A 22,998-nucleotide genomic window follows, 5' to 3' on the forward strand; every position below is an offset into this window, starting at 1 on the left:
GATGTGCTATCTCTCACTGTTACCAATAACCTACCCTTCAATTATGGGCTGCTCATGTCTTTGTCAGTGGGCAAACTTACAAAATCAGCAAGGGATCAAATACTTATTTCCCCCACTGTACATGCAAGAATAACTAGATAAAATTATCTGTTTTAGATCTGATCCTTAGTGGATTTGCAGATCTTAATACGAGCAGTAACATTTTAGAGCTGCTTAGTAATAGTGAACATTACATGATCAAATTTGAGATAACCGAAATGAAGACACTAACCTCTCCTGTTTACAAAGCCCCGTTAGTGACTGGCAGTGCGGTAATGCCAACACAGCCGGTCGACATTGCTGCAAGGCTTTGTAAACAGGGGCCTAAGGAAATCTACTGCAACAGCATTTAACTTTCAAAAGGGCAACTATGATAAATTAGGAAAATGGTTTAAAAAAAAAAAGAAGCAAAACTAAAAGAAGCAGCTGCAAAGGTTAAGAATTTAAATCAGGCATGGATGTTGCTTAAAAATACCTTCTTTGAATCCCAAATCATAAGAGCATAAACATAGCCATACTGGGTCAGACCCATGATCCATCTAGTCCAGTATCCTGTTTCCAGCAGTGGTCAAACCAGGTCACAAGTACCTGGCAGAAACCCAATTAGTAGCAACACTCTATGCTACCAATCCTAGGGCAAGCAGTGGCTTCTCCCATGTCCATCTCAATAACAGACTATGGACCTTTCCTCCAGGAACTTGTCCAAACCTTTTTTAAACCCTGATACGCTAACCGCTGTTACATCCTCCAGCAGTGAGTTCCAGAGCTTAACTATTCTCATATAAGGAAAGACTAGAGGTTAGGGTTCTTCAGCTTGGAAAATAGACGGCTGAGGGGGGATATGATTGAGGTCTATAAAACCCTGAGTGGTGTAGAACACGTAAAGGTGAACTGATTTTTCACTCTTTCAAAATGCATAAAGACCAGAGGACACTCAATAAGATTACATGGAAATACTTTTACAACAACTAGGATGAAATATTTTTTTCACTCAAAGAGTGGAGGATGTGGTAAGAGCAGTTAGCATATCTGGGTTTTAAAAAGTTTTGAACAAGTTCCTGGATGAAACGTCCACAGTCTGCTATTGAAATAGACATGGGGGAAGCCACTACTTGCCCTGGGATAGGTAGAATGGAATAGGATACTGGCTAGATGGACCACTGGTCTGACCCAGTATGGCTATTCTTATGTTCTTAACGCTACATGATGGTAGATTCCACAATGGGAGTCACCACTGAGGAAAATGATTCAGGGGTCATCGTGGAAATTACATTGAAATCTTCTGCTCAGTGTATACCAGTGGCAGCCAAAAAAACACACAATGTTGGGAATTATTATGAATGAAATACAGAATAAAACTGGATATCATAATTTCTCTGTATCTCTCCATGGTGAAACCGCAGTTTGAGTACTGTGTGCATTTCTGGTCACCATATCTCAAAAAAGAAATGATACAAAGAAGGGTAACCACATGATTAAGGGAATGGTACAACTCTCATATGAGGAAAGGCTAAAGAGGATAGGACTTTTCAGCTTGGAGAAGCCATCTATCCCCCCTTCAATCTGTTCAGAACTCTGCCGCATGTCTTATATTCCACCAGAACCGTTATACTCATATCACCCCTCTCCTTAGGTCACTTCAATGGCTTCCAATCAGATACCGCATTCAGTTCAAGCTCCTCCTTCTTACCTACAAATGCACTCAGTCTGCTGCCCCTCGCTACCTCTCTACCCTCATCTCCCCTTACGTTCCCGCCCGAATCCTCCGCTCACAAGACAAATCCCTCCTCTCAGTGCCCTTCTCCACCACCGCCAACTCCAGGCTCCGCTCATTCTGCCTTGCCTCACCCTATGCTTGGAACAACCTTCCTGAGCCCTTACGCCAAGCCCCCTCCCTACCCATATTCAAGTTTTTGCTGAAAGCCCACCTCTTCAGTGCTGCTTTCGGCACCTAACTCTTACCTTTCAGGAAATCCAGACTGCCCCAATTTGACGGCCCCTATCGGACTGACTGTTCACTTGTCCTTTAGATTGTAAGCTCTTTGAGCAGGGATTGTCTTTCTATGTTAAATTGAACAGTGCTGCATAACCCTAGCAGCGCTTTAGAAATGTTAAGTAGTAGTAGTAGTAGTAGAGAAGAGATGGCTGAGGAGAGATATGATAGAGGTCTATAAAATACTAAGTAGAGTGGAATGGGAATGTGCAAATTGATTGTTTACTCTATCAAAAAGTACAAAGACTAGGGACCTTCCATGGAGTTACATGGTAATAAATACTTTTAAAACAAATAGAAGGAAATATAGTTTCACTCAACATACAGCTCTGGAACTCATTTCCAAAGCAAGGGGTAAAAGCAGCGAATGTAGATGGGTTTAAGAAAGGTTTGGAAAAAATTCCTGGAGGAAAAGTCCATAGACCGTTATTAAAGTAGAGCTGGAGAAATCCACTGCTTATCCCTGGGACAGGTAGCATGGAATCTTGCTGCTCTTTGGGATTTCAGAATCATGTTATTCTTTGGGGATCCAGAATCTTGTTACTCTTTGGGATTCTGGAAACTTGCTATTCTTTGAACTGGCCAATGTTGTTGGAAACAGGACACTGGGTAGATAGACCCCGTATGGCAACTCTTCTGTTCTGTTATGTTATGCAGTTTACTTACAGTATATAGTTGCAGCCAGAAGCTTGCTGCCCCAGGGAAAGAGCCTTTGAACTGGTAATCTCTGGTGCTGGGAAGTGAAAGTGAAGTTTGAAGAGATTTTTTTTATTGCAAAGGTGGAGATATTCAGTAGAAGAATTTCAGTGGTTGACAGTCAAGAAACCAAGTTTATGCAAATGGGTGAAGAGAAGGTTCACCTTTAGGAGGAGAGGGAAAGAGAGTACCATGTTCTTGAGACAAGTTAGAGAATCTTGTGAGAGGGAGAGGCCAGAAGAAGTAATCACATGGCTAGTTGAGAAGAAGAAGGGACCAACAAAGTCAGAGGCTGAGACTAGGTTACATTGAAGGCCCCTCAAGGACACTGAGGGCTGCACTTGATTGGAGGGAAAGTGTAGGGGTTCAAGCCCCTGCCGCCATATCATTATTTGACTGAGTACACCTGTGGGATACCTGAAGGAAACCAACAATCCTGCAGTGTCTGATAATTTACAATACAGAGACAATTCTAAGATTTGTGATGTAATTAAGGACATGTCCAGGCATGCCTGTCTGAATGAAACCTATGCCTGGTATTGGCTGATGCAATACAACGTAATTTTGGATTGCAAAGACCCCTCATGACTGATCCAGACATATTGAAGCCTGGGTTCTGAGGAAATTCCCAGAACTAATGCCGGAGCCCTGAATTCCAAGAAAACACTAAGATTGTCATCAAAAGCTCGACCACTAGTCTCATCAGAGCCAGAATTCAAATGATGTCAAAGACATTTCTGTGGTTTCAACAGCCAATCACCTTCTGAATTATAATCAGAATAAGAGTCATTACTGATACCAGAAGTGGTATAAAAGATGGACATCTCTAGCTGGAAGGAACCTGACGTTTTCTGTTCTTAGCCTCTCTGCATTCATTAGACATTCATCTGATTTTCCTGCAACACACTGAGTACCCAAACCTTCCAGAGGGGAGCACTGCCTTCAAGAAAGACCAACCCTGCTTCTTCAGACGTTCCCAAGTAACACTGGTAACACATCACATGCAGGTTGTATGGTCAAACATTTTATTACTAAGGAGTGACAGACTAGGCATTATAGGTTAAAGTGAGTGTTTGTACTAACTAGTTTCTGATAAGTGTGAGCTGACTTTTCAATGAACCTTGTTTCTGAATATTTTTTCTATGTCATTTTTCCATTATTGTAGATAGCCTTTATTATATGTAAATAAATCTATTACTTCGTTTTATAAATATGTGTTTTTTATGGCTCATCAGTACATAGATAAAGGAGTGTGAACTTAGGATTGTTTATAGGAAGCATGTTTTTCAACATAAAGATAATAATTCCAGAATACTAACATAAGTTATAGGCATGTTGCTACCTAATTATTCTACCATACCTCGTGGTGATTATACTACTGCTACAAAAAGGTCAAGTGTCTGGGGCTGACCTATCAGAGCATAGATTGAAAGGACAACTGGGAATAACAGTAGGGAGATGAGACTGGCTCAGCTGATGGGGAGGAAGAGGTCATCTGCAAAGGCCTGACCGCTAGGAGTAAAGATTACACACTAATCGTGAATGGCTGCAGTAACATGCTGGACTACATTACGCATAATGCACTAGCTAGAGCAGGAAGTAACAGCAGCATTAAACACATTTTAGAGCTATAATTATAAAGCGAATGCTACATACCTGTAGAAGGTATTCTCCGAGGACAGCAGGCTGATTGTTCTCACTGATGGGTGACGTCCTCGGCAGCCCCTCCAATCGGAATCTTCCTAGCAAAGTCCTTTGCTAGCTCTCGCGCGCCCGCGCGCACCGCGCATGCGCGGCTGTCTTCCCGCCCGAAACCGGCTCGAGCCGGCCAGTCCAGTATGGAGCAAGACAATACACTTCAAGGGAAGACACAACTCCAAAGGGGAGGCGGGCGGGTTTGTGAGAACAATCAGCCTGCTGTCCTCGGAGAATACCTTCTACAGGTATGTAGCATTCGCTTTCTCCGAGGACAAGCAGGCTGCTTGTTCACTGATGGGGTATCCCTAGCCCCCAGGCTCACTCAAAACAACAACCATGGTCAATTGGGCCTCGCAATGGCGAGGACATAACTGAGATTGACCTAAAAAATTTACCAACTAACTGAGAGTGCAGCCTGGAACAGAACAAACAGGGCCCTCGGGGGGTTGGAGTTGGATCCTAAAGCCCAAACAGGTTCTGAAGAACTGACTGCCCGAACCGACTGTCGCGTCGGGTATCCTGCTGCAGGCAGTAATGAGATGTGAATGTGTGGACAGATGACCACGTCGCAGCTTTGCAAATTTCTTCAATAGAGGCTGACTTCAAGTGGGCTACCGACGCAGCCATGGCTCTAACATTATGAGCCGTGACATGACCCTCAAGAGCCAGCCCCGCCTGGGCGTAAGTGAAGGAAATGCAATCTGCTAGCCAATTGGATATGGTGCGTTTCCCCACAGCCACTCCCCTCCTATTGGGATCAAAAGAAACAAACAATTGGGCGGACTGTCTGTTGGGCTGTGTCCGCTCCAGGTAGAAGGCCAATGCTCTCTTGCAGTCCAATGTGTGCAGCTGACGTTCAGCAGGGCAGGAATGAGGACGGGGAAAGAATGTTGGCAAGACAATTGACTGGTTCAGATGGAACTCCGACACAACCTTTGGCAAGAACTTAGGGTGAGTGCGGAGGACTACTCTGTTGTGATGAAATTTGGTTGTAAGGGGCCTGGGCTACCAGGGCCTGAAGCTCACTGACTCTACGAGCTGAAGTAACTGCCACCAAGAAAATGACCTTCCAGGTCAAGTACTTCAGATGGCAGGAGTTCAGTGGCTCAAAAGGAGGTTTCATCAGCTGGGTGAGAACGACATTGAGATCCCATGACACTGTAGGAGGCTTGACAGGGGGCTTTGACAAAAGCAAACCTTTCATGAAGCGAACAACTAAAGGCTGTCCTGAGATCGGCTTACCTTCCACATGGTAATGGTAAGCACTGATTGCACTAAGGTGAACCCTTACAGAGTTGGTCTTGAGACCAGACTCAGACAAGTGCAGAAGGTATTCAAGCAGGGTCTGTGTAGGACAAGAGCGAGGAGCTAGGGCCTTGCTGTCACACCAGACGGCAAACCTCCTCCACAGAAAGAAGTAACTCCTCTTAGTGGAATCTTTCCTGGAAGCAAGCAAGACGCGGGAGACACCCTCTGACAGACCCAAAGAGGCAAAGTCTACGCTCTCAACATCCAGGCCGTGAGAGCCAGGGACCGGAGGCTGGGATGCAGAAGAGCCCCTTCGTTCTGCGAGATGAGGGTCGGAAAACACTCCAATCTCCACGGTTCTTCAGAGGATAACTCCAGAAGAAGAGGGAACCAGATCTGACGCGGCCAAAAAGGAGCAATCAGAATCATGGTGCCTCGGTCTTGTTTGAGTTTCAACAAAGTCTTCCCCACCAGAGGAATGGGAGGATAAGCATACAGCAGGCCTTCCCCCCAATCCAGGAGGAAGGCATCCGATGCCAGTCTGCCGGTGGCCTGAAGCCTGGAACAGAACTGAGGGACTTTGTGGTTCACTCGAGATGCGAAGAGATCCACCAAGGGGGTGCCCCACGCTTGGAAGATCTGGCGCACCACTCGGGAGTTGAGCGACCACTCGTGAGGTTGCATAATCCTGCTCAACCTGTCGGCCAGACTGTTGTTTACGCCTGCCAGATATGTGGCTTGGAGCACCATGCCTTGACGGCGAGCCCAGAGCCACATGCTGACGGCTTCCTGACACAGGGGGCGAGATCCGGTGCCCCCCTGCTTGTTGACATAGTACATGGCAACCTGGTTGTCTGTCTGAATTTGGATAATTTGGTGGGACAGCCGATCTCTGAAAGCCTTCAGAGCGTTCCAGATCGCTCGCAACTCCAGGAGATTGATCTGTAGACCGCGTTCCTGGAGGGACCAGCTTCCTTGGGTGTGAAGCCCATCGACATGAGCTCCCCATCCCAGGAGAGACGCATCCGTTGTCAGCACTTTTTGTGGCTGAGGAATTTGGAAAGGACGTCCCAGAGTCAAATTGGGCCAGATTGTCCACCAATAGAGGGATTCGAGAAAACTCGTGGACAGGTGGATCACGTCTTCTAGACCCCCAGCAGCCTGATACCACTGGGAGGCTAGGGTCCATTGAGCAGATCTCATGTGAAGACGGGCCATGGGAGTCACATGAACTGTGGAGGCCATGTGGCCCAGCAATCTCAACATCTGCCGAGCTGTGATCTGCTGGGACGCTCGCACCCGCGAGACGAGGGACAACAAGTTGTTGGCCCTCACCTCTGGGAGATAGGCACGAGCCATCCGAGAATCCAGCAGAGCTCCTATGAATTCGAGTTTCTGCACTGGGAGAAGATGGGACTTTGGATAATTTATCACAAACCCCAGTAGCTCCAGGAGGCGAATAGTCATCTGCATGGACTGCAGGGCTCCTGCCTCGGATGTGTTCTTCACCAGCCAATCGTCGAGATATGGGAACACATGCACCCCCAGCCTGCGAAGAGCCGCTGCTACTACAGCTAGGCACTTTGTGAACACCCTGGGCGCAGAGGCGAGCCCAAAGGGTAGCACACAGTACTGGAAGTGGCGTGTGCCCAACTGAAATCGCAGATACTGTCTGTGAGCTGGCAGTATCGGGATGTGTGTGTAGGCATCCTTCAAGTCCAGAGAGCATAGCCAATCGTTTTGCTGAATCATGGGGAGAAGGGTGCCCAGGGAAAGCATCCTGAACTTTTCTTTTACGAGATATTTGTTCAGGGCCCTTAGGTCTAGGATGGGACGCATCCCCCCTGTTTTCTTTTCCACAAGGAAGTACCTGGAATAGAATCCCAGCCCTTCTTGCCCGGATGGCACGGGCTCGACCGCATTGGCGCTGCGAAGGGCGGAGAGTTCCTCTGCAAGTACCTGCTTGTGCTGGAAGCTGTAAGACTGAGCTCCGGTGGACAATTTGGAGGTTTGGAGGCCAAATTGAGGGTGTATCCTTGCCGGACTATTTGCAGAACCCACTGATCGGAGGTTATGAGAGGCCACCTTTGGTGAAAAGCTTTCAACCTCCCTCCGACTGGCAGGTCGCCCGACACTGACACTTGGATGTCGGCTATGCTCTGCTGGAGCCAGTCAAAAGCTCGCCCCTTGCTTTTGCTGGGGAGCCGCGGGGCCTTGCTGAGGCGCACGCTGCTGACGAGAGCGAGCGCGCTGGGGCTTAGCCTGGGCCGCAGGCTGTCGGGAAGGAGGATTGTACCTACGCTTACCAGAAGTATAGGGAACAGTCTTCCTTCCCCCGACAAATCGTCTACCTGTAGAGGTAGAAGCTGAAGGCTGCCGGCGGGAGAACTTGTCGAATGCGGTGTCCCGCTGGTGGAGAGACTCTACCACCTGCTCGACTTTTTCTCCAAAAATGTTGTCCGCACGGCAAGGCGAGTCCGCAATCCGCTGCTGGATTCTATTCTCCAGGTCGGCGGCACGCAGCCATGAGAGCCTGCGCATCACCACACCTTGAGCAGCGGCCCTGGACGCAACATCAAAAGTGTCATAAACTCCTCTGGCCAGGAATTTTCTGCACGCCTTCAGCTGCCTGACCACCTCCTGAAAAGGCTTGGCTTGCTCAGGGGGAAGAGCATCAACCAAGCCCGCCAACTGTCGCACATTATTCCGCATGTGTATGCTCGTGTAGAGCTGGTAAGACTGAATTTTGGCCACGAGCATAGAGGAATGGTAGGCCTTCCTCCCAAAGGAGTCTAAGGTTCTAGAGTCTTTGCCCGGGGGCGCCGAAGCATGCTCCCTAGAACTCTTAGCCTTCTTTAGGGCCAGATCCACAACTCCAGAGTCGTGAGGCAACTGAGTGCGCATCAGCTCTGGGTCCCCATGGATCCGGTACTGGGACTCGATCTTCTTGGGGATGTGGGGATTAGTTAAAGGCTTGGTCCAGTTCGCCAGCAATGTCTTTTTGAGGACATGGTGCAGGGGAACAGTGGACGCTTCCTTAGGTGGAGAAGGATAGTCCAGGAGCTCAAACATTTCAGCCCTGGGCTCGTCCTCCACAACCACCGGGAAGGGGATGGCCGTAGACATCTCCCGGACAAAGGAAGCAAAAGACAGACTCTCGGGAGGAGAAAGCTGTCTTTCAGGAGAGGGAGTGGGATCAGAAGGTAGACCCTCAGACTCCTCGTCAGAGAAATATCTGGGGTCTTCCTCTTCCCCCCACGAGGCCTCACCCTCGGTGTCAGACACAAGTTCACGGACCTGCGTCTGCAACCGCGCCCGGCTCGACTCCGCGGAGCCACGTCCACGATGGGGGCGTCGAGAGGTAGACTCCCTCGCCCGCATCGGCGAAGCTCCCTCCGCCGACGTAGTCGGGGAGCCCTCCTGGGAGGTGGCCGCAGTCGGCACCGCAAGCACCGCCGGTACCGGAGGGGTAGGGCGCAACAGCTCTCCCAGAATCTCTGGGAGAACGGCCCGGAGGCTCTCGTTCAGAGCGGCTGCAGAGAAGGCATGGAGGTCGATGCAGGCGTCGACGTCAGAACCTGTTCCGGGCGTGGAGGCTGTTCCGGGCTGTCCAGAGTGGAGCGCATCGACACCTCCTGAACAGAGGGTGAGCGGTCCTCTCGGTGCCGATGCCTGCTGGGTGCCGACTCCCTCGGTGACCCAGAGCTCTCGGTGCCGACGCGGGGAGGGGACCGGTGTCGATGCTTCTTCGACTTCTTCCGAAGCATGTCACCGGAGCTCCCCGGCACCGACGAGGAGGACGTAGAATCCAGCCGTCGCTTCCTCGGGGCCGAGGCCGAAGGAGGTCGGTCTCGGGGGGGGCTGTACCGCAGGAGCCCTCAGGGTAGGAGGAGACCCACCCGAGGGCTCACCGCCACCAGCAGGGGAATGGACAGCCCTCACCTGCACTCCACTCGATGCACCACCGTCCGACGACATCAGGAGACGAGGTCCCGGTACCACCGACGTCGATGCAGCTATCCGATGTCTCGGCGCCGATGCAGAGGGCCGATGCCTCGATGCACTCGATGCACTGGCAGCCAAGGAAGAAGGTCTGGACGCTGATGACGTCGATGCACACGATGACCCCGGTGCCGATGCCGACGAAGAGCCCGAGAACAAAACGTTCCACTGGGCCAATCTCGCTACTTGAGTCCGCCTTTGTAAAAGGGAACACAGACTACAGTTCTGGGGACGGTGCTCGGCCCCCAGACACTGAAGACACGAAGAGTGCCTATCAGTGAGCGAGATTACCCGGGCGCACTGGGTGCACTTCTTGAAGCCGCTGGAAGGCTTCGATGTCATGGGCGGAAAAATCACGCCGGCGAAGTCAAAATCCGAAATGACGAATTCGGAGCACCAAAACTTTAAGGGAGAAAAATCTCGACCGAGGCCGAAAAGAGGCCTACCCCGACAACGAAAGAAAACTTACCGGGGCAAAAACTGGAGATACGGGAAGGGGCAAACGAAACCCAAGGGGGTTTCCGGAGCACTTTCCGAATGAAAAGAAACTTTTTCTAAGCAAAAACACGTCGATTAAACACCGGACGCGCGAGGTCGACTCTCCGGGGCTCAACACGGCAAAAAACACAGCCGTACCGAGTGCGGACGAAAGAAGACTGGCCGGCTCGAGCCGGTTTCGGGCGGGAAGACGGCCGCGCATGCGCGGTGCGCGCGGGCGCGCGAGAGCTAGCAAAGGACTTTGCTAGGAAGATTCCGATTGGAGGGGCTGCCGAGGACGTCACCCATCAGTGAGAACAAGCAGCCTGCTTGTCCTTGGAGAAAGAACAAATATAAAGCAATCACAAACTACAGAGGAAGAAGCAAAAAACCAACATAAATCACTGAGAGAAAAGATCAGTAAGTAATATTACAGATTAAAATGAATATTGGAAGGTGCTTTTAACATCATGGAATAAGATACAAGCCACCAATCAGCTTGCAATTTTTCATAATTTATATAGCTTTGGAATAGATGTACTAACAAGAAAACTCCTCCATGCCCATGAAGTAATTTATAAGAATCAGTGTATACCAAGACTGGACATTCCTAGAGCTGAAGGAGGAAATGGGCCTTGGAGAAATATTACATATAATTACAGGTAATTTTACAAACAATTTTCATGTGCAAAAGGGCTCTTATAAAAATAGGTCATGCCTAAAAGTCTGCAAGGTGCAAGGCAGTGAGTAGGCGTGCTCAGGAAGGAGTTTGGGCGGAGTCCTGATGTACATATGTATTTTATAAAATAAGCGTATATGCACCTAAAGTACCAGATAACATTTACTTCTGCTCTTTTACCCTTGGCACCCTGATACACAATTACCCCCATACACCCACTAACATCGGCCTCCAGGCCTACAGAACAGCATCAACAGACCCAAACATGCAAACAGTGTGGAAATATGAAAGTAAACGTATAGAGCCTGCCTCCCTCCTTAAACGTGGACAAACAGTCTGAATAAAAGGAGTGAATGAGAATCCGCCAGTACAGATAGGGAAGAATGTAACATTTGCAAAACAAGAGAAAAAGCTCTTTAAAGAAAATGCAAGTGTCAAACGCACAAATAGGGCCAGATTCTATATATGGCACCTAAAAAAATCCACATTTCTGCCTAAGCGTATTCTATAAGCAATGCCTAGATTTAAGCATGGTATATAGATTACGCTTAGTTGATATCCCAGTGCTTAAAACTACATGCGTTCATTTACACAAATAAAAATGTGGTGTAAATCCTGGCATGTAGATTTATGCACACTGGGCCATATTCTATAATAATGTGAGTAATGCCCACAAAATGCCCATTTCCCTGCCTATAGCCATGCCTATTTTGAACTGCACGCTTTACAATTTAGGCACAGTTCATTTCAGAATCCGCTTAGCGAGTTATGTGCATAAATTCTAATTATTGTCAATTAGTGCTCATTATTGCTTGTTAAGTGTTGTTAAATAAGCTGATTGGCTTATTAAGCCAATTAAGTTACATGCGTTGATATAGACTATGCCTGGGTTTTGGCGCAGCTCTCTGGGCGCGCTATACTGAATCCGGCAGATAGCGTGGGAAAGACTTAAATCAAAACCAAACATAATGCCCCCCCCCCCCCCGAAGAAATTGTCCAAAGAGCACATTTGTGACCTTCTCTGGGAAAAGGTAACTAAAGACACCAGAAACAAAAAATGAGGTTTTAATGAATTCTGTTAGAGCAAGCAGTTTGTAATAATACAGCTGTCCAAACCCCATCCGTTTATATGAAAAAATACAACTGTTATAGAAGTTCAAACATGTAATTTTTTCAGACTGCTTATGGACCCATTGCATGAAATACTGGCCATTCTCAACATTTTTAATTGGCTATTTGAGAAACAAAAAAGCAACACTGGGCCTTCAGGATTGAGATGATCAAAGTCTCTTGTTTATTAATTGACGGATAGACTCGACACTGGGTTTTTGGCGGTTTATTTAGACTGACAGCATTGTCCATGCTGATTACGCTCTCGGAGCAATTGAGACTCTATTCCATATCAAAGACCCCTGAGGCAGGCGCCAGTCGCCAAAACACGGCCTGTGTCGGGTCTATCCGTCAATTAATAAACAAGAGACTTTGATCATCTAAATCCTGAAGGCCCAGTGTTGCTTTTTTGTTTCTGTTTTATTTTGTATGCTGTTTTACCCTCTCTTTTGTGTCTGTGTAATCGGCTATTTGAGTCACCTTTTCCCAGAGATGGTCACATGTGTTATAACACTGCAAGAAACACAAGACTCCATCTCTCACAGCCAACCATAAGGAGAAACTGTCCAAAGAGGGCACTTATAACACTGCAAAAAAGAGAACGCCAAAGTGAACCAAGTGAGCAAGAAACTGCTAAAAGGCAGCACAACAGCAAGTACTGACAGTGAATCATGCCAAGAGACTCTTTGCATTACCCCACGTGAACCCGCCTAAGCAATGGCAGACTAAGCCAATTGAGAAGTTTAATATTTCCCAGTCTAACCAAGCTGAACTGGAAATAAGAAGCCACTGAATTCTTCTTGTGCTCCAACTCCTGCTACCTACTTGTTCAGGGGTCGTGCCATCATCCGCATAGATCCTGGGGTCTGCGCCATACTGCAGGAGCATTTCAAGTGCCGCCAGGTGAGCTCCAAATGCTGCCCGGTACAGGGGAGTCCTGCCAAAAGCACCCTATAAGAGAACAGACCGTCCAGGCTTAAGTGCAATGTAACAGCAATCAGAAGAGAATGAGCTCTTGCTGATACACAGAGGTACTATATTGGCCATGCCCCTAACCCTAATCCCCTATTGTTTAATAACCCAGCTCATGGGGGCATCATAACCCAGTAGTTATTAGGCAAGGAACACAGTTGCATATACACATGGCAAACTGTTACCACTGGGGGCCTGAACTGTGAAGTAGAATGGCAGCCTTACTCTTAATGCTTGTTACACTTGTTGGCACCTTTTCAGTGATTGCTGAGAGGTGTTCTGGATCGCTGCCACGCTTTTCATTTTTTTTACTTCTTTAGCATTGAATGAACCTTACATAGTTTTACGTTTTCAGGACACTTTTATGAAGTGAATATTTTTCATCGTCATGGCCTGAGCTTCCTTAAAGAAGCTTATTGCAAAACATAGTCCATGTCAGGGACTGTGCACTGTGAATGTGGATGAGCACAAATCATTTTCCAATTTTGAAGACACTGAAAGATATCTGAGCAATAATTTTTGATTTTTGTTTACATGTACAATAACCCCCTAATTCTATAAAAGTCGCCAAAAATTGCCTGTGCAATTTAATTGAATAATGAGTTAATTAGTGCCAATAATTGACTTTTTAACAATCAATTATTGGCACTAATTAGATGGAACTTATGCATATACATTTAGGCACAGAATCCATGCCTAAATTCTATGTGCAAGTAAAAAAAAAAGGTCATGGAAATGGGAAGGTCGTAGGCATAACGAGGATGTTCCTAGCATTTACTCGCGTTGTTATAGAATAAGGGGGATATGTGCCTCATTTAGACGTGTACATTTGCACCACATTTCAGCTGGTACAAATGGCCATGCCCAAAGTTGGGTGCAATTCCCGGGCATAAGTGCTATTCTATAAACCGTGCCTAACTTTAAGCATGGCTTATAGAATAGCGCTTTTTTGGCGCTGATTTTTTAGGCGTCATATATAAAATCTTAGCCCTAAGTATGATCATTAAACTGTTCAAGACATATCTATATTCTGACAAGATGGTGTCTTGTGCTTTGAGTACATAAATCACTTCTATACCCAAATATTTTTTTTACAAAAATCACTATTATTGATGTTGTAGAGCCTGTCGTGTGGATATTAAGTGACATATTTAACCAACATTCACACGGTATTATTCTAACATCCACTGAAGGGTTCCTTCATTGCTTCACATACTGGTTTAAATACATAAGTAAATAAGTGTTGCCATACTGGGACAGACTGAAGGTCCATCAAGCCCAGTTTCTTGTTTCCAACAGTGGCCAATCCAGGTCACAAGTACCTGGCAAGATCCCAAAACAGTACAATACATTTATGCTGCTTATCCCAGAAATAAGCAATGGATTTTCCCAAGTCCATTTTAATAATAGCTTATGGACTTTTCTTTTAGGAAGCTATCCAAACCTTTTTTAAACCCTGCTATGCTAACTGCTTTTACAACATTCTCTGGCAACGAGTTCCACAGTTTAATTGCACGTTAAGAGAAGAAATATTTTCTGCAATTCGTCTTAAATTTACTATTTTGTAGCTTCATTGTGTCCCTCTAGTCCTAGTATTTTTAGAAAGAGTAAACAAGAGATTCACGTCTACCTGTTCTACTCCACTCAGTATTTTATATACCTCTATCATATCTCCCCTCGGCCATCCCTTCTCTAAGTTGAAGAGCCCTAGCTACTTTAGCCTTTCCTCATAGGGAGGTCATCCCATCCACTTTATGATTTTTGTTGCCCTTCTCTGTACGAGCCTTCTACTGAGTCTGGATGACACCTCTGATGTCTTGATGCATGGGAAAAGACCAAGCAGACTTCTGAATGCCCTTCACCAAAGGGTCCACCTTCCAAGACTCAGACACTGGCTGCTCCTCCTCAAAGTTGAAGGCTGAAGAAACCTGTGCTATCAGTTACTGCAGTTCTTCCCTGTGAAAAATCCAGACTCCACCCAGTAGTCTTCAGCCCTCGGGCTCTGTTGAAGCTGGTCCTCATCCTGCAGAAATTGCTCCTCATCAGAGTGGAAGGAGCCAGAATCCAGAAATTTCTCTTCTTCCTCCCAGCCAAGCCTGTGCCACTTAGGGGAAGAAGGACCCCCCCCCCCCCTCCCTCACTAGGGCCTAGAAACTCAGATCCACTAGTCTTCCGTAAAAAGAAAGCCCTATACTTAGCAAGAATAAAATCCAGGGGGAAACCAACCTCTTGTGCCTCACCTCATTCACCTGCCATCCCAGGCTCTGTGGGAACACTCACCACCTCCAGACACATGGGCTGAGGTGCAACTGCTGAAGAATCCAAGATGGAGGCAGTTCTTGCGAAAAACAGAAGTAATACAGCAACAGTCTTGCTGGCCACTGCCTGATCTTCTGGCTCAGCTCTGGAGTTAACTGTGGTGCGGAGTCCAAATCATCCGCTGGCTCGGCACTCGCACGATTCCAACAATACTTGCAGGTGCCAGCAGAGTCAAGGCTACAGCGTTGACAAGCTGCACATCGATGAAACCACTCCATGCTAATACTCCACCAGTGGAGAGGGGAGGGGTGAAATGCCAGCTGACCATGACATGAACCAACCACCACTGCCCTGAAGGACCCAACTGAAACTGAAGAGTTGCTGAGAGAAATAGCACAAACCAAAAACCAGACCCAGGTTTCCTTTTTTTAAAAAGATGCACTTCTCCCCAGCACTCAAGACTAAAAACACCCCCAAGAAAATCCCTAAGGGAATAAAGCACTAGAAAGTGAGGGTAGGACCCGGCCACCTAGATGTGACACCCCCAAGGCTGACAAAACCCCCACAGGTCTCAGCTCTTACTAGCACCAGCCAATGCTGAAGGGGGCCCTGGGATGAAAGAAACCAATACCATAAATCTTTTCTTTTTTTTAAATAACCAAATTTGTTTTGTTCTGCTTTGTTTTGTTTTTGTCCCCTAAGTATTTCCTCCAGGCCTACAAGACTAGCCAAGACTGCACAGAGTTACCTTCCACCACCCGCTGAAGACTACTGGCTCTGGGAGGGACTACACATCTTACATATAGGCTCTGTTGGAAGTCTGTAGTTCCAGTCTCTACCCACCTGCTAGCAGGAATGTATAACCCATTAGTCTGGGCTGGTCTGGAGGGACGACAAGGAATGTGCCATTGAATGCTGATTTATTTTGATGTCTGTTTAATGTTTTATATTTGTTTTCTGTTTATTGTGGATGATTATTGTAAACTGCAGTGAATAGTTCTTGGTCAGTTTTGCAGCACGTAAGGCTTTTAAAATATGCTCACAAATGGGAATAGTGTGTCAAATGTCCGAGTGGGTGCCCACCTGGGCAGCAGTGACCATCAAACAGTTTGGTTTGATATAACAGCTGACGTGGAGGGCAGCCACTCAAAACTCAGTCCTGGATTTCAACCATGCTGACTTTAGTAAAATGGGGGAATACCCGAGGAAGGATCCGATGGGCTGGGAGGACATACGAGAAGTGGAAGGGCAGCGCTGCGTATGTCTAGTAGCGCTTTAGAAATGATAAGTAGTAGTAGCAGCAGTGGTCCAGGCTGAAAGAAGCTATAAATATGGCCACAAACCTTTATGTAAGGAGAGTAAATAAAAGCAAGAGAAAAGGAAACCAATATGGTTCTCCAAGGAAGTGGCTGAGAAAATAAAGGCTAAAGAGCTGGCGTTCATGAAATACAGAAAAACTCAAGAAGAGGAACACAGAGAGGAATACCGGATGAAACTGAAAGAAGCCAAGAGAGAGATACGTCAGGCGAAAGCGCAAGCGGAAGAACAAATGGCTAGAAATGTAAAGAGGGGCGACAAAAATTTATTCAGGTATATTAGTGAAAGGAGGAAGACTAAAAATGGAATTGTGAGACTGAAAGATGCTACGGACCGCTATGTGGATAATGATGAAGATAAAGCAAATTTGCTAAACAAATACTTTTGTTCTGTTTTCACTGAAGAAAATCCAGGAGAAGGACCACGATTGACTGGCAAAAGTACATATGAGAAAACAGTGGATGTAGCACCATTCACAGAAGAGAGTGTATATGAACAACTTGAAAATCTAAAGGTGGAAAAAAGCCATGGGCCTGGACGGGATACACCCCAGTATATTGAGGGAGCTCAGAGAGGTTCTGGCGGGTCCTCTTAAAGATTTGTTTAATAAATCCTTGGAGACAGGAGAGGTTCCGTGGGATTGGAGAAGAGCGGATGTGGTCCCTCTTCACAAAAGTGGTGATAGGGAAGAAGCTGGAAACTACAGGCTGGTAAGCCTCATATCTGTTATTGAAAAAATAATGGAAGCAATGCTGAAGGAAAGGATAGTGAATTTCCTGTAAGCCAATAAGTTGCAACATCCGAGACAACATGGTTTTACCAAAGGTAAATTGTGCCAAACGAATCTCATTGAATTCTTTGACTGGGTGACCAGAGAATTGAATCAAGGATGTGCTATAGATGTAATCTATTTAGACTTCAGCAAAGCTTTTGACACAGTTCTCCACAGGAGGCTCTTGAATAAACTTGACAGGCTGAAGATAGGACCCAACGTAGTGAACTGGATTAGGAACTGGTTGACAGACAGACTCCAGAGGGTGGTGGTCAATGGAATTCACTCGGATGAGGGAAAGGTGAGTAGTGGAGTGCCTCGGGGATCGGTGCTGAGGCCGATTCTTTTCGATATATTTGTGAGTGACATTGATGAAGGGTTAGAAGGTAAAGTTTGCCTTTTTGCGGATGGTACCAAGGTTTGTAACAGAGTGGACACCCCAGAGGGAGGAAAAACATGAAAAAAGATCTGCAGAAGCTAGAAGAATGGTCTAATGCTTGGTAATTAAAATTCAATGCGAAGAAATGCAAAGTGATGCACTGAGGGAGTAGAAATCCACTGGAGACGTATGTGTTAGGTGATGAGTCTGATATGTACAGGCAGGGAGAGGGATCTTGGATGATAGTATCTGAGGATCTGAAGGCAACGAATCAGTGTGACAAGGCAATGGCTGTAGCCAAAAGCTTGCTAGGCTGTATAGAAAGAGGTGTGGCCAGCAGAAGAAAGGAGGTGTTGATGCCCCTTTACAAGTTGTTGGTGAGGCCCCACCTGGAGAATTGTGTTCAGTTTTGGAGGCCGTATCTTGCTAAGGATGTAAAAAGAATTGAAGCGGTGCAAAGAAAAGCTACAAAAATGATATGGGATTTGCATTACAAGACGTATGAGGAGAGACTTGCTGACCTGAACATGTATACCCTGGAGGAAAGGAGAAACAGGGGTGATATGATACAGACGTTCAAATAGTTGAAAGGTATTAATCCGCAAACGAACCTTTTCTGGAGATGGGAAGGCGGTAGAACTAGAGCACATGAAATGAGGTTGAAGGGGGGCAGACTCAAGAAAAATTTCAGGAAGTATTTTTTCACGGAGAAAGTGGTGGATACTTGGAATGCCCTCCTGAGGGAGGTGGTGGAGATGAAAACGGTAACAGAATTAAAAAATGCGTGGGATAAACATAAAGGAATCCTGTGCAGAAGAACTGGATCCTCAAAAGCTTAGCAGAGATTGGATGGCAGCACCGGTGGTTAGGAGGCGGGGCTAGTGCTGGGCAGACTTCTACGGTCTATGCCCTGAAAATGGCGGATACAAATCAAGGTTAGGTACACATATAAAGTAGCACATATGAGTTTATCTTGTTGGGCAGACTGGATGGACCGTATAGGTCTTTTTCTGCCGTCACCTACTATGTTACTATGTAAATCATGGATATTCAAATCAAGTCCTAAGAACAGGGATATTAATGGTGTATTTCAATCACCTTTCTGGATTGAAGTTGAGCTAAGTGCACAACAGGGAGAGAGGAAGGTGTAGAGTGTTGCAAGAGTGTCTTGGGAGTTGTGCTATGGAAGCTAAAGTGAAAAGAGCAAGTCTAAAAGATGCTCAAACCTCTTAAGCAAAATCCTGACTCACTTCAGCACAGGACTAGTGAACAAGCCCTGTAGGATGAAGACCCTGTCAGAATATGTTTGTGGAATGGAAGAAAACATCCGGGGAATGGAAGAAAACATCCGGGGAATGGAAGAAAACATCCGTGAGTCTTCTGGTGGTGGCAGGAGAAGGAGACCCTCTGGACAGGGGAAGCCACGCATCGCTCTGGTGGCTGCAGTTCTAAATCCAGATTTACTGGAATGTCTGCTTTCTGAAGTAGAAAGGGTGAGAGGAGAAAAAGAACTATAAATAGACAATTTTCTTGTGAGCACTTGGTCCAGGTTCTACCTCAGAATAAAGACATTTAGAATAACCAGCACTTGTGTCAAAAGTATAGTCAGGGCTATTGGAAGGGGTAGACAAAATGTGCATCTGCTGGGAGGCACCAGTGCTTTCTGGCACCATTCCACTACAACGGAGGTAGGATGAAAGTGAAAAGGGACAGACTCAGGAGTAACCTGAGGAAATACTTCTTCATGGAAAGGGTGGTAAATTCATGGAACAGCTTCCTGGTGGAAGTGGTGGAGATGAAGACTGTATCTGAGTTCAAGAAAGCTTGGGTAAAGTACATAGGATCTCTAGGGGAAAGAAAGGAATAGTAGATGGCAAGGATGAGCAGCCTGAATAGGTCATATGGAAGGGCATTTTCGAAAGAAACGCCTAAGTTGGAATTTGGATGTCTTTGTAAAACGTCCAAATTCGGAGGCGGGAAGAAGGTAATTTTCGAAAAAAGATGGATGTCCATCTTTGTGGTTGAAAATACCATGGATGTCCTTGGATTTGGACGTCTTTGATTTTCGCCCATTTTCGAAACCTAAAACATCCAAATTCAAGCCATTTGGACGTGGGAGGAGCCAGCATTTGTAGTACACTGGTCCTCCTGACATGCCAGGACAGCAATCGGGCACCCTAGGGGGCACTGCAGTGGACTTCATAAAATGCTCCCAGGTACACAGCTCACTTACCTTGTGTGTTGAGCCCCCAACACCCCCCCAAAACCCACTATCCCCAACTGTACACCACTACCATAGCCCTTTTGGGTGAAGGGGGGCACTTATATGTGGGTACAGAGGGTTTCTGGTGGGTTTTGGAGGGCTCGCTGTTTCCTCCACAAATGTAACAGGTGGGGGGGGGGGGGGGGGGTATGGGCCTGGGTCCACCAGTCTGAAGTGCACTGCACCTACTACAAAACTACTCCAGGGACCTGCATGCGCTGTCATGGACCTGAGTATGACATCTGAGGCTGGCAAGTAATATTTTTAATCATGTTTTTTGAGGGTGGGACGGGGTTAGTGACCACTGGGAGAGAAAGGGGAGGTCATCCCCGATTCCCTTTAGTGGTCATTTGGTCATTTCGGGCACCTTTTGTGCCTTATTCATAATAAAAACAGGTCCGGGTGAAAACGTCCAAGTTTTAGTCATGGACGTCTTTGCTTTTTTCCCATTATGGCTCAAAGATGTCCAAGTCTTAGGAACGCCCAAGTCCCGCCTCGAACATGCCTCCGATATGCCCCCTTGAGATTTGGACGTCCTTGCAACGGACATCTGACAGACGTCCAAAATCAGGTTTCGATCATACCGATTTGGACGTCTCTGTGAGAAGTACGTCCAAGTGACGATTTATGTCACTTTTTGGACATCCGTGTCTTTTGAAAATGAGCCCGATGGTCTGTTTCTGTGAACTCCCTCCATAGGCAGCAAAACCTTTGGATGGAACTCCAAGTCTTAACTGCCTGTGGTACCAGTTGTCCTGACAAAGTGCCTGCATTTGTAGTACCATAAGAGGAAATGTTTCCCTATTAGGATTGACCTGGAGGAAACTCCCCCCCTCCCCCATTTTGTAAAAGATCTCCTAAGTCTGTGCATGAAAAGGCTACACAAGCTTCCACAAACCAGCAGTCCCATGGACAACACATAGCACCAGTCTCCATGCTTACTCTGGGGTCTTCCTACCTTGCTGTTTGGCTGGGCTCCTCTCTCTATGAGCAGTTTGATGACCTGAGGATTTCCGCCCCCTGCAGCTTCAGAGAGTGGGGTGTTCCCATTGGCATCTGTGCAGTCTACCATGTTGATCTGGTTCCGAAGACGTACCGCTTTCCCTCTCTCATCATAGCCAATCCCATTCTTTGTATCCAGGTCCGATACCTGGTCAGGGAAAAGAAGGAAGAAGGCAGGTCTCTATTACACAATGTATAGCAGGGGTGCTCAGTGTCGGTCCTTGAGGTCTACAACCCAGTTTGGTTTTCAGGATTTCCACAATGAATATGCATAAGATCTATTTGCATACAATGCAGGCAATGCATGCAAATAGATCTCATGCATGATCATTGGGGGAAATCATGAAAACCCGACTGAGTTGCGGACCTTAAGGACCAACATCGAGCACCTCTGATGTATAGGATCATAGCCCAAGCAGAAGGCAGGTTTCCTTACAGAGCAAACAAGATTACAGTCTAGTACAGGGGTAGGCAACTCCGGTCCTCGAGAGCCGCAGGCAGGTCAGGTTTTCAGGATATCCACAATGAATATGCAGGAGATAGATTTGCATACCAAGGAGGCAGTGCTTGCAAATCTATCTCCTGCATATTTATTGTGGATATCCTGAAAATCTGACCTGCCTGTGGCTCTCGAGGACCGGAGTTGCCTACCCCTGGTCTAGTAGCCTAGGAGCAGCTAAGTGGTTAGTGATGCAGACTTTGATCCTGAGGAACTGGGTCTGATTCCCACTGCAGCTCCTCATGACTCTGGGCAAGTCACTTAACCCTCCATTGCCCCAGGTACAAAATAAGTACCTGTATATAATATGTAAACCGCTTTGAATGTAACTGCAAAAACCACAGAAAGGCGGTATATCAAGTCCCATTCCCTCTCCATTTTCACTTTAAATGAAAGTTGAAACTATGAGTCTTTGTACAGGATATTCTTTATTGCTGAAAATATTGCAGAGAGGAGGATATGGAGTGTCTGAATAATGTGCTGATTTAATGCAGAGGTAGAGAGCTATGTAGACCATAAAAATAAGGAAGTGAGAGAAGGAGGAAATGAAGTAGGCTTAAAAAGGGTGATGCTTGTTGGGTTAAAGAGAGTTTAGTGAAAAAAGAGCCCTCTTTCCTGGAGGAGAGGGGCACAGCAATGTCACATGCTCTGAGCCAATCTGCCTGGAAGGGAGGAGAAGGCAAGAAGAAGACTCATAAGGCTAAGAGAGCAAGGAAGGGGACCAATAGATCACAGTGCATGTCACTTAAAGGCACTGAAGCTAGCATATGTAAGGACTTCAGTGACTGGAGTGAGAGGGTTGGATGCAGAGGCTGAAATATCAGAATATAGATCAGTGGTTCCCAAACCTGTCCTGGGGGAACCCCCAGCCAGTCAGGTTTTCAGGATATTCACAATGAATATTCATGATCAATATCCTGAAAACCTGACTGGCTGAGAGTTTCTCCAAGACAGCCTTCAGAACCATTGACATAGATTATATGGACTTGGGGAAGCAAAATGCCTTTTTGTTTGGGGAAACAAGCTCAGCCCCCAACCCCACCCACAGCATCTCTCCCTTTCCTTACCAACCATCCGATAGCCTCCCCCCCCCCCCGTCCCGGCACCTAGCGTCTCCTACCTCTCACCCTCCCCCCCATCCCGTTGTCCAGTATTTCTCTCCTTCCCTATCCCCTGTCCCCACATGATTTCCAGTATCTCTCTCCTTCCCTCCAACACCCTCCCTTTACCATGCTTCCTTCCTTCCACATCCCTTCTCCCTTGCAAGGTATCTTTCCTTACCTCCCTCCCCCAGCCAGTGACACTACAACTGGCATAACAGAATAGGTGTCGAGGCCTGCCAATGTGGGGTCTTGAACATCTAAACAAACTCAATGCCTGCCGGCTCCCACTCCCTCTGAACTTCCTGTTTTACAGAGGCAGGAAGCTGGCAGGTTTTGAGCATATGCAGATATCCAAGGCCCTGTGCTGGCCAGCCACAATGCTTCTGCAGTTATGTGGATTGTAGTATTGCCTCCCTAGGGGAGGGAGGTAAAGAAAGAAACGCCTTGCCGGGAAGGAAGGAAATTTTTGGAGGTGCCATGACACCTGTGG

At 46.8% G+C, this 22,998-nt stretch overlaps 1 protein-coding gene across 1 annotated transcript in view; it reads right to left on the minus strand.

The window, feature by feature from the left end:
* IQANK1 (IQ motif and ankyrin repeat containing 1) overlaps nt 1-22,998 on the minus strand; it is a 180,950-nt gene that overhangs the window by 68,975 nt on the left and 88,977 nt on the right. The window contains 2 exon segments of the mRNA XM_030190104.1: nt 12,768-12,893; nt 20,863-21,054. Of these exon segments, the coding sequence (XP_030045964.1) occupies nt 12,768-12,893; nt 20,863-21,054 (318 nt within the window).

Source organism: Microcaecilia unicolor, chromosome 1, assembly GCF_901765095.1.
Source record: "Microcaecilia unicolor chromosome 1, aMicUni1.1, whole genome shotgun sequence".
NCBI classification, from domain to species: domain Eukaryota; kingdom Metazoa; phylum Chordata; class Amphibia; order Gymnophiona; family Siphonopidae; genus Microcaecilia; species Microcaecilia unicolor.